The sequence below is a fragment of the Salvelinus alpinus genome, chromosome 8 (genome assembly GCF_045679555.1).
Source record: "Salvelinus alpinus chromosome 8, SLU_Salpinus.1, whole genome shotgun sequence".
Classification (NCBI taxonomy): domain Eukaryota; kingdom Metazoa; phylum Chordata; class Actinopteri; order Salmoniformes; family Salmonidae; genus Salvelinus; species Salvelinus alpinus.
Genome location: NC_092093.1, coordinates 56888788 through 56902450, shown reverse-complemented (window position 1 = coordinate 56902450; position 13663 = coordinate 56888788). Strand labels below are relative to the sequence as shown.

The 13663-nt window shown below is 45.0% G+C and overlaps 1 protein-coding gene across 5 annotated transcripts; it reads right to left on the bottom strand.

Moving 5' to 3' along the window:
• Positions 1 to 10187: 10187 nt before the first annotated feature.
• Positions 10188 to 13291, bottom strand: LOC139583323 (putative nuclease HARBI1). Of its 5 annotated transcripts, none has more exons than XM_071414280.1 (10): positions 13173 to 13291; positions 12909 to 13085; positions 12757 to 12818; positions 12588 to 12674; positions 12459 to 12500; positions 12217 to 12390; positions 12101 to 12137; positions 11448 to 12002; positions 11055 to 11166; positions 10188 to 10960 (listed from the first exon to the last, which is right to left on the bottom strand). In XM_071414280.1, exons 1-8 carry the CDS (start codon positions 13234 to 13236, stop codon positions 11974 to 11976), a joined length of 672 nt encoding a protein of 223 aa, XP_071270381.1. In that variant the 5' UTR covers positions 13237 to 13291; the 3' UTR covers positions 10188 to 10960; positions 11055 to 11166; positions 11448 to 11973. The 5 variants fall into 5 exon arrangements, with proteins under 5 accessions (XP_071270381.1, XP_071270378.1, XP_071270379.1 ...); XM_071414277.1 differs by adding an exon at positions 11263 to 11378 and having other exon boundaries at positions 12217 to 12500; positions 13173 to 13287; XM_071414278.1 differs by adding an exon at positions 11263 to 11378 and having other exon boundaries at positions 12101 to 12390; positions 13173 to 13287.
• Between the last annotated feature and the right edge of the window lie 372 nt (positions 13292 to 13663).

The window sequence follows — 13663 nt, the reverse complement described above, 5'->3', positions numbered from 1 at the left end:
CGCCATCCCATCTGGTTTGCAATTAGTGGGACTATCATTTGTTTTTCAACAGGACAATGACCCAAAACACACCTACAGGCTGTGTAAGGGCTATTTGACCAAGGAGAGTGATGGAGTGCTGCATCAGATGACCTGGAATCCAAAATCACCAAAACTCAACCCAATCGAGATGGTTTGGAATGAGTTGGACTGCAGAGTGAAGGAAAAGCAGCCAATAAGTGCTCATCACATGTGGGAACTCCTTCAAGACTGTTGGAAATACATTGCTCATGAAGCTGGTTGAGAGAATGCCAAGAGTGTGCAAAGCTGTCATCAAGGCAAAGGGTGGCTACTTTGAAAAATCTCAAATATAAATATATTTTGATTTGTTTAACACTTTTTTGGTTACTACGTGATTCCATATGTGTTGTGTCATAGTTTGTCTTCACTATTATTCTACAATGTAGAAAACAGTAAAAATAAAGAAAACCCACTGAATGAGTAGGTGTGTCCAAACTTTTGACTGGTACTGTATGTTCTCTACTATGGGGATAATAAGGCCTCATTGAAAGTGCTACAAAAGTGACCGTAGCAGTTATTTAAACTGTTTGCAAACCTTCAGATTCCCCCATCCCCTTACCACAAAAACATAGAAATACGATTTCCCCAAAAACATTTTTGCTTTTAATATTTAAAAAAAAATAGCCACTCTACCATAATGGTCTGATTGGTTGAGTGATGCAGAGATGGTTGTCCTTCTGGAAGGACAACTGGTTCCATCTGGTTCATCTGGTTCTTGGTCACCTCCCTGACCAAGGCCCTTCTCCCCCGATTGCTCAGTTTGGCCGGGTGGTTCTAGTTAGTCTTGGTGGTTCCAAACATCTTCCATTTAAGAATGATGGAGACCACTGTGTTCTTGATGACCTTCAATGCTGCGGAAATGTTTTGGTACCCTTCCCCAGATCTGTGCCTCGACACATTCCTGTCTCAGAGCTCTATGGACAATTCCTTCAACCTCATGGCTTGGTTTTGCTCTGACATGCACTGTCAACTGTTAGACCTTATATAGACAGGTGTGTGCCTTTCCAAATCATGTCCAATCAAATTAATTCACCACAGGTGGACTCCAGGTTGTGGAAACACCATTGGAAACAGGATGATCAATGGAAATAGGATGCACCTGAGCTCAATTTTGAATCTCATAGGAAAGGGTTTGAATACTTAAATATTTTTTTTTTTTTTTTTTACAATTTGTATGTATATATATACAGTGTGGAGAACAAGTATTTGATACACTGCCGATTTTGCAGGTTTTCCTACTTACAAAGCATGTAGAGGTCTGTAAATTTTATCATAGGTACACTTCAACTGTGAGAGACGGAATCTAAAACAAAAATCGAGAAAATCACATTGTATGATTTTTAAGTAATTAATTTGCATTTTATTGCATGACATAAGTATTTGATACATCAGAAAAGCAGAACTTAATATTTGGTACAGAAACCTTTGTTTGCAATTACAGAGATCATACGTTTCCTGTAGTTCGGTTTCGGGGCTGTCGCTAGGCCATACGGACTTTCAGCTCCCTCCAAAGAGGTGTATATATACATACATTTGCAAACACTTCAAAAACCTGTTTTTGCTTTGTCATTATGGGATATTGTGTGTAGACTGATGAGGAAAACTGTTCATTTAATCCATTTCAGAATAAGGTTGTAACGCAACAAAATGTGGAAAAAGTGAAGAGGTCAGAATACTTTCCGAATGCGCTGTAATTACTCATAATTTCGTGGAAAGTACTGAAACAATTCTTCCAAAATGGAGATTTTACAAAAATGGCTTCCTTATTTTTACAAAATGGCTTCCTTATGGCTGTGTAATTTTGGGGTGGCAGGTAGTCTAGTGGTTAGAGCATTGGGCCAGTAATCGAGAAGTTGCTAGATCGAATCCCTAAACTGACAAGGTAAAAATCTGTCGTTCTGCCCCTGAACAAGGCAGTTAACCCTAATCCTAGGCTGTCATTGTAAATAAGAATTTGTTTTTAATTAACTGACTTGCCTAGTTAAATAAAGGATCAATTAAATAGTTTGTGTACATGTCTAGCTGTCGTCTCCACAAGTAGAGAGATTACTAATCATATCTGTGGTCAGCAATGAAGGAATCCCAGTGCACTTTGCCAGATATGTCCTTTAACACTGGTCAAAGGTAACCTATTTACCCACACACGGTTTTCAGTTCAGTGTTGAAAGCGAGCAACATTTAGCAGCCTGCATTTGGCCGGGATCCAGCTTTGAAGTGTAGAGGCATTCAAGTAAAGCCTTTCGGGACAATGCTACACTCCTAGAGGGGGAGAGTTGATCCAGGTCGAACAAATGATTTCAATTGAAGGAGTTAATTTGGAAGGGGGAGAGATATTATGAAGTGGGTATAATTCTCGCCCCCTGGTTGACATAGTGCAGAGCTCTGGAAGCTGTGAGCATACATACGTTAATAAAGGCAGCGCAGAGGCCTGCCACGGCTGGCTCTCAGGACCCTGGTGAAGCCCATCTTCCGGATCCTGTTAAATGAGGGCTAATTAGGCAGTGTGAGAGGGGGATAAGGAGGAGGAGGAACGGAGGATGTGTTTCCCACTCTAATCTTCTAGTGCCTGCAGTCAGCCCGGCGAAACGCTTCAAAGACTGTTTGATCTCTCGCCTCAGCTGATTGGGCCCCTGTGTTTCTTTCTACATGCATAATTAAGAATCTAAATAATTGGTGACTGGTATAGTGTGTTATGGGGAGCCTACCCCCATAATTATATTCTGATGAAATTAAAAGGATATCACGTTGAAGGTGTGATTATCAACACCTTGCTTGGGAGGAATAAGATATATATAGTTGAAGTCGGAAGTTTACATACACTTAGGTTTTTCAACCACTCCACAAATGTCTTGTTAACAAACTATAGTTTTGGCAAGTCGGTAGGACATCTACTTTGTGCATGACACAAGTCATTTTTCCAACAATTGTGTACAGACAGATTATTTAACTTATAATTCACTGTATCACAATTCCAGTGGGTCAGAAGTTTACATACACTAAGTTGACTGTGCCTTTAAACAGCTTGGAAAATTCCAGAAAATGATGTCATTGCTTTAGAATCTTCTGATAGGCTAATTGACATAATTTGAGTCAATTGGAGTTGTACCTGTGGATGTATTTCAAGGCCTACCTTCAAACACAGTGCCTCTGCTTTACATCATGGGAAAATCAAAAGAAATCAGCCAAGACCTCAGAAATACAATTGTAGACCTCCACAAGTCTGGTTCATCCTTGGGAGCAATTTCCAAACGCCTGAAGGTACCACGGTCATCTGTACAAACAATAGTATGCAAGTATGAACACCATGGGATCACGCAGCCGTCATACTGCTCAAGAAGGAGACGCGTTCTGTCTCCTAGAGAAGAACGTACTTTGATGCGAAAAGTGCAAATCAATCCCAGAACAACAGCAAAGGACCTTGTGAAGATGCTGGAGGGAACAGATACACAAGTATCTATATCCACAGTAAAACAAGTCCTATATCGACATAACCTGAAAGGCCGCTCAGCAAGGAAGAAGCCACTGCTCCAAAACCACCATAAAAAAGCCAGACTACGGTTTCCAACTGCACATGGGTACAAAGATCGTACTTTTTGGTGAAATGTCCTCTGGTCTGATGAAACAAAAATAGAACTGTTTGGCCATTATGACCATCGTTATGTTTGAGGAAAAAGGGGGGGACTTGCAAGCCGAAGAACACCATCCCAACCGTGAAGCACGGGGGTGGCAGCATCATGTTGTGGGGGTGCTTTGCTGCAGGAGGGACTGGTGCACTTCACAAAATAGATGGCATCATGAGGTAGGAAAATTATGTGGATATATTGAAGCAACATCTCAAGACATCAGTCAGGAAGTTAAAGCTTGGTCGCAAATGGGTCTTCCAAATGGACAATGACCCCAAGCATACTTCCAAAGTTGTGGCAAAATGGCTTAAGGACAACAAAGTCAAGGTATTGGAGTGGCCATCACAAAGCCCTGACCTCACCCAACTTATTGTGGGAAGCTTGTGGAAGGCTACCTGAAACGTTTGACCAAAGTTAAACAATTTAAAGGCAATGCTACCAAATACTAATTGAGTGTATGTAAACTTCTGACCCACTGGGAATGTGATGAAACAAATAAAAGCTAAAGTAAATCATTCTCTCTACTATTATTCTGACATTTCACATTCTTAAAATAAAGTGGTGATCCTGACTGACCTAACACAGGAAATTTTCCTAGGATTAAATGTCAGGAATTGTGAAAAACTGAGTATAAATGTATTTGGCTAAGGTGTATGTAAACTTCCGACTTCAACTGTATATCAAAACCGGAATTATTATTCTGTTGTCAATGACAGTCCTACCCCCCCCCCCCCCCCCACACCCCCCCAAGGGGTTTAATTCAAATTAAATCAAACGTTATTTGTCACACGCGCCGAACACAACAGGTGTAGAACTTAGCGTGAAATGCTTACTTACAAGCCCTTAATCAACAATGCAGTTCAAGAAATAGAGTTAAGAAAATATTTACTAAATAAACTCAAGTAAAAAATTATCAAAAGTAACACAATAAAATAACAACGAGGCTATATACAGGGGGTACCGGTACCGAGTCAATGTGCGGGGGCACAGGTTAGTCTATGTAATTTGTACATATAGGTAGGGGTAAAGTGACTATGCATAGAAAATAAACAGCGAGTAGCAGCAGTCTAAAAACAAATGGAGGGAGGGGGGTCAATGTAAACAGTCCGGGTGGCCATTTGAATAATTGTTCAGCAGTCTTATGGCTTGGGGGTAGAAGCTGTTAAGGAGCCTTTTGGTCCTATACTTGGCGTGCCAGTACCGCTTGCCGTGCGGTAGCAGAGAGCACAGCCTATGACTTGGGTGACTGGAGTCTTTGACAATTCTTTGGGCTTTCCTCGGACACAGCCTAGTATATAGGACCTGGATGGCAGGAAGCTTGGTTCCAGTGATGTACTGGGCCATACACACTACCCTCTGTAGCGCCTTACGGTCAGATGCCGAGCAGTTGCCATACCAGGCGATGATGCATCCGGTCAGGATGCTCTCGATGCAGCTGTAGAACTTTTTGAGGATATGGGGACCCATACCAAATCTTTTCAGTATCCTGAGGGAGAAAAGGTGTTGTGGTGCCCTCTTCACGACTGTCTTGGTGTGTTTGGACCATGACAGTTCATTAGTGATGTGGACAATTGGAGAGTGACCATTGCCTCCCTGCTAATTTGCTGTCTACTGTTCTGTATGTCTGGGATAGAGTGATGCTGTCTACTGTTCTGTATGTCAGGAGGAGAGTGATGCTGTCTACTGTTCTGTATGTCAGGAGGAGAGTGATGCTGTCTACTGTTCTGTATGTCTGGAGGAGAGTGATGCTGTCTACTGTTTTGTATGTCTGGGAAAGAGTGATGCTGTCTACTGTTTTGTATGTCTGGGAAAGGGTGATGCTGTCTACTGTTCTGTATTTCTGGAGGAGAGTGATGCTGTATACTGGTCTATATGTCTGGAGGAGAGCAATGCTGTCTACTGGTCTGTATGTCTGGGATGGAGTGGTGAATGTCATGTTTTGTATGTATAACTGTAGGGGAGCTGTGGAAAGACAACACATCCTCATCATCAGGTGTTGTCATAGGCTGTGTTTACACAGGAAGCCCAATTATGATATTGTTGCCACTAATTGCCACTAAGGCAGAGTTCATCTCAGCCTATGCTTCCCTCCAGTCCCTCGACTTCTTGGCACTGACGGAAACATGGATTACCACAGATAACACTGCTACTCCTACTGCTCTCTCCTCGTCTGCCCACGTGTTCTCGCACACCCCGAGAGCTTCTGGTCAGCGGGGTGGTGGCACTGGGATCCTCATCTCTCCCAAGTGGACATTCTCTCTTTCTCCCCTGACCCATCTGTCTATCGCCTCCTTTGAATTCCATGCTGTCACAGTTACCAGCCCTTTCAAGCTTAACATCCTTATCATTTATCGCCCTCCAGGTTCCCTTGGAGAGTTCATCAATGAGCTTGACGCCTTGATAAGTTCCTTTCCTGAGGATGGCTCACCTCTCACAGTTCTGGGTGACTTTAACCTCCCCACGTCTACCTTTGACTCATTCCTCTCTGCCTCCTTCTTTCCACTCCTCTCCTCTTTTGACCTCACCCTCTCACCTTCCCCCCCTACTCACAAGGCAGGCAATACGCTTGACCTCATCTTTACTAGATGCTGTTCTTCCACTAATCTCATTGCAACTCCCCTCCAAGTCTCCGACCACTACCTTGTATCCTTCTCCCTCTCGCTCTCATCCAACACTTCCCACACTACCCCCACTCGGATGGTATCGCGCCGTCCCAACCTTCGCTCTCTCTCCCCCGCTACTCTCTCCTCTTCCATCCTATCATCTCTTCCCTCTGCTCAAACCTTCTCCAACCTATCTCCTGATTCTGCCTCCTCAACCCTCCTCTCCTCCCTTTCTGCATCCTTTGACTCTCTATGTCCCCTATCCTCCAGGCCGGCTCGGTCCTCCCCTCCTGCTCCGTGGCTCGACGACTCATTGCGAGCTCACAGAACCGGGCTCCGGGCAGCCGAGCGGAAATGGAGGAAAACTCGCCTCCCTGCGGACCTGGCATCCTTTCACTCCCTCCTCTCTACATTCTCCTCTTCTGTCTCTGCTGCTAAAGCCACTTTCTACCACTCTAAATTCCAAGCATCTGCCTCTAACCCTAGGAAGCTCTTTGCCACCTTCTCCTCCCTCCTGAATCCTCCTCCCCCTCCCCCCCCTCCTCCCTCTCTGCGGATGACTTCGTCAACCATTTTGAAAAGAAGGTCGACGACATCCGATCCTCGTTTGCTAAGTCAAACGACACCGCTGGTTCTGCTCACACTGCCCTACCCTGTGCTTTGACCTCTTTCTCCCCTCTCTCTCCAGATGAAATCTCGCGTCTTGTGACGGCCGGCCGCCCAACAACCTGCCCGCTTGACCCTATCCCCTCCTCTCTTCTCCAGACCATTTCCGGAGACCTTCTCCCTTACCTCACCTCGCTCATCAACTCATCCTTGACCGCTGGCTACGTCCCTTCCGTCTTCAAGAGAGCGAGAGTTGCACCCCTTCTGAAAAAACCTACACTCGATCCCTCTGATGTCAACAACTACAGACCAGTATCCCTTCTTTCTTTTCTCTCCAAAACTCTTGAACGTGCCGTCCTTGGCCAGCTCTCCTGCTATCTCTCTCAGAATGACCTTCTTGATCCAAATCAGTCAGGTTTCAAGACTAGTCATTCAACTGAGACTGCTCTTCTCTGTGTCACGGAGGCGCTCCGCACTGCTAAAGCTAACTCTCTCTCCTCTGCTCTCATCCTTCTAGACCTATCGGCTGCCTTTGATACTGTGAACCATCAGATCCTCCTCTCCACCCTCTCCGAGTTGGGCATCTCCGGCGCGGCCCACGCTTGGATTGCGTCCTACCTGACAGGTCGCTCCTACCAGGTGGCGTGGCGAGAATCTGTCTCCGCACCACGTGCTCTCACCACTGGTGTCCCCCAGGGCTCTGTTCTAGGCCCTCTCCTATTCTCGCTATACACCAAGTCACTTGGCTCTGTCATATCCTCACATGGTCTCTCCTATCATTGCTATGCAGACGACACACAATTAATCTTCTCCTTTCCCCCTTCTGATAACCAGGTGGCGAATCGCATCTCTGCATGTCTGGCAGACATATCAGTGTGGATGACGGATCACCACCTCAAGCTGAACCTCGGCAAGACAGAGCTGCTCTTCCTCCCGGGGAAGGACTGCCCGTTCCATGATCTCGCCATCACGGTTGACAACTCCATTGTGTCCTCCTCCCAGAGTGCTAAGAACCTTGGCGTGATCCTGGACAACACCCTGTCGTTCTCAACTAACATCAAGGCGGTGACCCGTTCCTGTAGGTTCATGCTCTACAACATTCGCAGAGTACGACCCTGCCTCACACAGGAAGCGGCGCAGGTCCTAATCCAGGCACTTGTCATCTCCCGTCTGGATTACTGCAACTCGCTGTTGGCTGGGCTCCCTGCCTGTGCCATTAAACCCCTACAACTCATCCAGAACGCCGCAGCCCGTCTGGTGTTCAACCTTCCCAAGTTCTCTCACGTCACCCCGCTCCTCCGCTCTCTCCACTGGCTTCCAGTTGAAGCTCGCATCCGCTACAAGACCATGGTGCTTGCCTACGGAGCTGTGAGGGGAACGGCACCTCCGTACCTTCAGGCTCTGATCAGGCCCTACACCCAAACAAGGGCACTGCGTTCATCCACCTCTGGCCTGCTCGCCTCCCTACCTCTGAGGAAGTACAGTTCCCGCTCAGCCCAGTCAAAACTGTTCGCTGCTCTGGCACCCCAATGGTGGAACAAACTCCCTCACGACGCCAGGTCAGCGGAGTCAATCACCACCTTCCGGAGACACCTGAAACCCCACCTCTTTAAGGAATACCTAGGATAGGATAAAGTAATCCTTCTAACCCCCCCCCCCCCTTAAAAGAGTTAGATGCACTATTGTAAAGTGGTTGTTCCACTGGATATCATAAGGTGAATGCACCAATTTGTAAGTCGCTCTGGATAAGATAGTCTGCTAAATGACTTAAATGTAAATGTAAATGTAATTGGTCTTTTGAGCAATTAGATCAGATTACTGACCTGCTGACCCTCTGTCAGAATTAGTTGATCTCCTGTCTGTAGTCTCCTGTCTGTGCAGGGTCCAGGGTGTCTCACCGTTGCCATGGAGCACAGCTACAGTCAGGTTGGTGTCGCTGTCGAAGGCCGTCAGCTCGTCCAGCAGTGTTATGGGCCGGTCGATCGCCACGGTGACCACTGAACCCCTCTGCCATCACAGTCCACACGGCCACTGCACAACAATCATAACCTCAACAGTTAGCCAGCAGCATACCACCCTGCATCCCACTGCTGGCTTACTTCTAAAGCTAAGCAGAGTTGGTTCTGGTTGGTCTGTGGAGGGGAGACCAGATGCTGCTAGAAGTGGTGTTGGGAGGCCAGTAGGAGGCCCCCTTTCCTCTGGTCTAAAAAAATATCCCAATGCCTCAGGGTAGTGATTGGGGACATTGCTCTGTGTAGGGTGCTGTCTTTCAGATGGGATGTTAAACAGGTGTCCTGACTCTCTGTGGTCACTAAAGATCCCATGGCACTTATTGTAAGAGTAGGGGTGTTAACTCCAATGTCCTGGCTAAACTCCCAATCTGGCCTTCATACCATCACAGTCACCTAATCATCCCCAGCGTACAATTGGCTCATTCATCCCTCTCCCCTGTAACTATTCCCCAGGTTGTTGCTGTAAATGAGAATGTGTTCTCAGTCAACTTACCTGGGGCCTGTTGCACAAAACTAGGATAAGGGATTAAGCCAGGATATCTTGGTGATCCTGGCTCAATTGATCCGTAATCCGGTTGCACTAAAGATGGATAGGGGGCAGGAGGATATGTTATGGTATAAATTACCATGGAGATTTATTCTGTGGATCTAGCCTGCTCCAGACCAGGCTAAATTCCAGGATCTATTTAATCTCATCCCTAATGTCAGTCAGCAGTCACCACAAATGGAAACCAATAGTTATTTCACTGCTCACTATACATTGTTATCACATATAACTAGACCCACTGTTATTATTTAAACGTTTGTGATCATTAATTTCAATGATTTTGGATAAAAAATGATTTTTAGATGATGTTGCTATCATTAGATAATTTACAGTTTCCCATAGACTATAAGGCTATATATAAAATGATAGAATATTAGGGCCACAGAGGGGGAAAAAACACAAGTCATAATATTGTAACCAGTTGTTTTAAAGGAGGACAGTTGTTAAAATGACAGATGTGGGGCATTTCGTGAAATTGTACTTCAGTATGGTTTCATAAACAAAGACATGCTGATGTGCCAGAATATTAAGTATCACATTGTCATAAGTATCAAAACTGTAAAAACAATATGTAGCTTTTCTGCAGAAAGAACCAGCCTCATAAATTTATGACTTTATCCTTTTTCTTCAGTGTGGCCCTAGTACTCTGTCATATAAACAAATACACATTCCATATGAATATAAAAACACAATGTGGCCCTAGTACTCTGTCATATAAACAAATACACATTCCATATGAATATAAAAACACAATGTGTAACATTATGTTCCTTTATTGAATAAGGACAAAACAAAGCAGGTAAACCATCAGCTCCTTTCGAAACTGAAGTCACAGTGACTCTACAAGATGGAAAGCACAGAATCCAAGCATATTATACAAAATGATACATACACATTCAAAGGTCTGTATATAACACACCCTGCATGTCTGCACACTAAAATAAATGCAGGACAAATCCATACACATCAACTGAACAGACAAATGAATGGATGCAGTAGCCTCCCTGCAGCCTTGTATTACACACAGTATACCGCACAAACATCATAAGAGGCCAAATTCGTCAAAAAACGACCCCAAAAAAACCCAAATTCCTCTGCCACCGCAGGACATATTTAACCAAAATTGAAAGCACACATACTAACTAAAATAATTCAACACATATTGGTCCCTCAGCAGCCGACCACTGTCGTCATCAGGGAAGATTGCCGGATTGTCCCAGTCCATGGCTGGTGGCACTCTGGGGGCCCTCTCCTTCCTCAGGCAGGCCACATTGTGGAGGACAGCACAAGCCACAGTAATATCACATGCCCTAACAGGGCTGACCCTTAATTTGTGAAGGCAGTGAAAGCGTGCCTTCAGGAGGCCAAAGGTCATTTCAACTCTGGCCCTGGTCCTGGCATGGGCATGGTTGTAGGCCTGCTGTGCTTCCTGGGGGTCTGTGAAAGGTGTCAGGAGAAAAGGCTGGCAGCCATACCCCCTGTCTCCCAGCAACACACCAGAGAATTCACCTGTCAACACAAAATCTCATCATTACTACCTCATAAACACAGTGATATTCTTGACACAGCCATGATGGTTATAAATAGGGGTTGTGTGGCTTACCTTGTGATAGGCACTGATAGATTTCAGAGGCCCGAAAGATTCTGGAGTCATGGACTGAGCCAGGCCATTTTGCCACAACATTGCTGATCACACAGTCAGCATTGCAGACCATCTGAAATCATAAGATGAGGAATATTACACCAATCAATGCACATCACTGGCAATGCAGAGTGTTCGTCAATGGACAATATCAAAAAGTTATGTTCACCTGAACATTAATGCTGTGAAAGGATTTCCTATTCACAAAATCGGCCTCATGGGCACCTGAGGGGGCTTTTATCCTTATGTGTGTGCAGTCCACTGCACCAATGACATTGGGGAAACCTGTCACACAAAGTAATGAGTATCCTACTATGTGTTAACAGTTGTCCTGTAATTTGTAGATCCTCTTACCTGCAATCCTATAGAACTCCTCTTTGATGTCACAGAGTCTTCTGTGGCCAGGGAAGGAGATGAAGACATCTGCTAATGCTTTGATAGCCAGACACACACTCCTTATTGTGCGGCAAATTGTGGCCTTGTTCAGCTGTTCTGCATCCCCCACTGAGTACAGGAAGGCTCCACTAGCAAAAAAGCGCAAGGCCACACAAACCATTTGCTCCACACTCAGTGCATGGCTCCGTGCAGTGCGGTGCTTAATCCTGGGACCCAGTAGTCTGCATAGATACCTGATGCCATCTGCAGAAAACCTGTATCTTTCATATAGATGGTCATCAGGGAAGGCCAGTGGGTCCAACCGGTCCCTGAAGACCCTTTCTCGCCTGAAGGCTCTCCTCAGCACAAGTGCTTCTTCATCCACCACATCTCGCACGAATGGGCATGCCATTGTCAGAGCAGAAAGGAACACACAATTTTGGGCCTTCATATAGGCTAGTGGCCACACCTGGTGCTGGGGGGGTGGGCAAAAGAGGGCGATGCCTTATAACGATGACTTGGTTGTACTGATTGCTGGGAAAATAAAAAAAAACTTAGAAAGATGCCACCGTCCTGTGTGCTCACAATAAGAGCTCATATGTCATGGCTCACTTGACTTTACGAGAATATACCTAATTTTTTATTTTGAGCTGTGTCATCTTCTTGGAGCTGGGGGAGGAAAGAAAAATAATGATTAATACATTTGTGTTACAGTTAGCATACAGTGTACATTGAAGGCATATCTCACCTCCCTCTCAAGTTTTTTTATTTCAAGGTCCAGTTTCCTAATTGTCCTCTTTTTTATTTCGGACTCCAGTGCAAGATTTTCCATCTTTTTCTTCTTGTACTGAATGTCTATGTCTGCCAGTTCTATTTGGCGCCGGAGGTGATTGCCATACAACTTTCTGATAGCTTGTGAGCTCTGTGAACACAATACAATTAGCGCAGCTGGAATTTGGCAGGATGTGGTGTCCTTTTATTAATACGCACTATGTTGCCAGGCTGGTTTTCCCACTGTATAGCATCTGGGTCCTGTAAAAGAAATTAGATTTTTTGATTTTGATGAGGACTCCTCACCATTGTAGAGTAAATAGTACTTTCACAGTCTTAACATGATACCTCATGCCTTCTGGAATCCAGAGAGATGGTCTCCTCCTCATCATCGTCTCCATCATGTGCTGTTGCTGCTGCACTGGGGCCTTCACCCTATCACATTTAATCGGATTCATATTGAAGCTAGTAGACAAGACATGCCAGGCCTACAGTATGCCTTTGATGGAGTACTCACTGGATCAGCATCGTCTGGTGCTTGTGCTGGTGGCTCTAACAGGAACACAGTGCTGCCAGACACTGCAAGGCAATAGGTAAACCAAAGTCAGACAGTCCAAATTGATTCAATATGAATGTGGTTGTATCCCATGTAGAGATGGAAGGACATACCTTGAATGAAGCGGGTGGCATCTTGGGAGGAACCTATGCTCGTCTCTTTCCCCCCAGGGATCCCCTCTAAGACGGGCCTGCCTTTATTTAGCTCCAAGGCCATGTCCTCTGCTGGGGTAAGGTCAGCCTTTGGTGACCCACCACCCGTGCCTTGTCTGTGGGTATTCTTTTTCACTGCTAAAACAGTACAGACAATGTGTGAGCAGGCACCTTCTGGGTACAATATATGCTTGTGCTTTGTTAAATATTAGTCAGGGACCATACCATTCTGCAGAATGTTCTTGTATTTGATTTTGACCTGCTGCCATGTCCGTTTTGGCCCGTTCATGTTTAATCTACACACACACACACACACACACCACACATTTAATGGAGTCACACTGCAAAAAATTACTTGGTCTTTTTGTCTTGTTTTCAGTAGAGATATCAAAAAATTTATCATAGCTTTATACAGTGTGATGGAGTTACTTTACACAATTTCACTCATATCTGCAGTGCATTTCAATTAAAAATTTAACCGTTTCATAATTACAGTACAACTGCATTTTTGGAGATGTGAATTAAATATTTGAATTGTAATTGTGATGTTTCAGCGGAGCGGTGAGTGTGTAATTCTGCACTACTTACGCATTCAGGCGGTCTGCAATACTTTGCCACGCTTTTTCTCTTTGCTTTATCACTGTGGCGGTGTTGCCTTTCTTCTTAATTATATCTTTTACCTCCTCGTATGCCTCCATGAGGATTTGTGCTTCCGA

Excerpts from the sequence above, each read along its gene's own strand:
- LOC139583323 (XM_071414276.1), bottom strand. The coding sequence starts at position 11,919 with ATGAAGGCCCAAAATTGTGTGTTCCTTTCTGCTCTGACAATGGCATGC. Across the intron at positions 11,379-11,447 it reads GGAGTTCTATAGGATTGCAG|GTTTCCCCAATGTCATTGGT; the intron begins GTAAGAGGATCT and ends TTTGTGTGACAG. Across the intron at positions 11,167-11,262 it reads TTCACAGCATTAATGTTCAG|ATGGTCTGCAATGCTGACTG; the intron begins GTGAACATAACT and ends TTATGATTTCAG.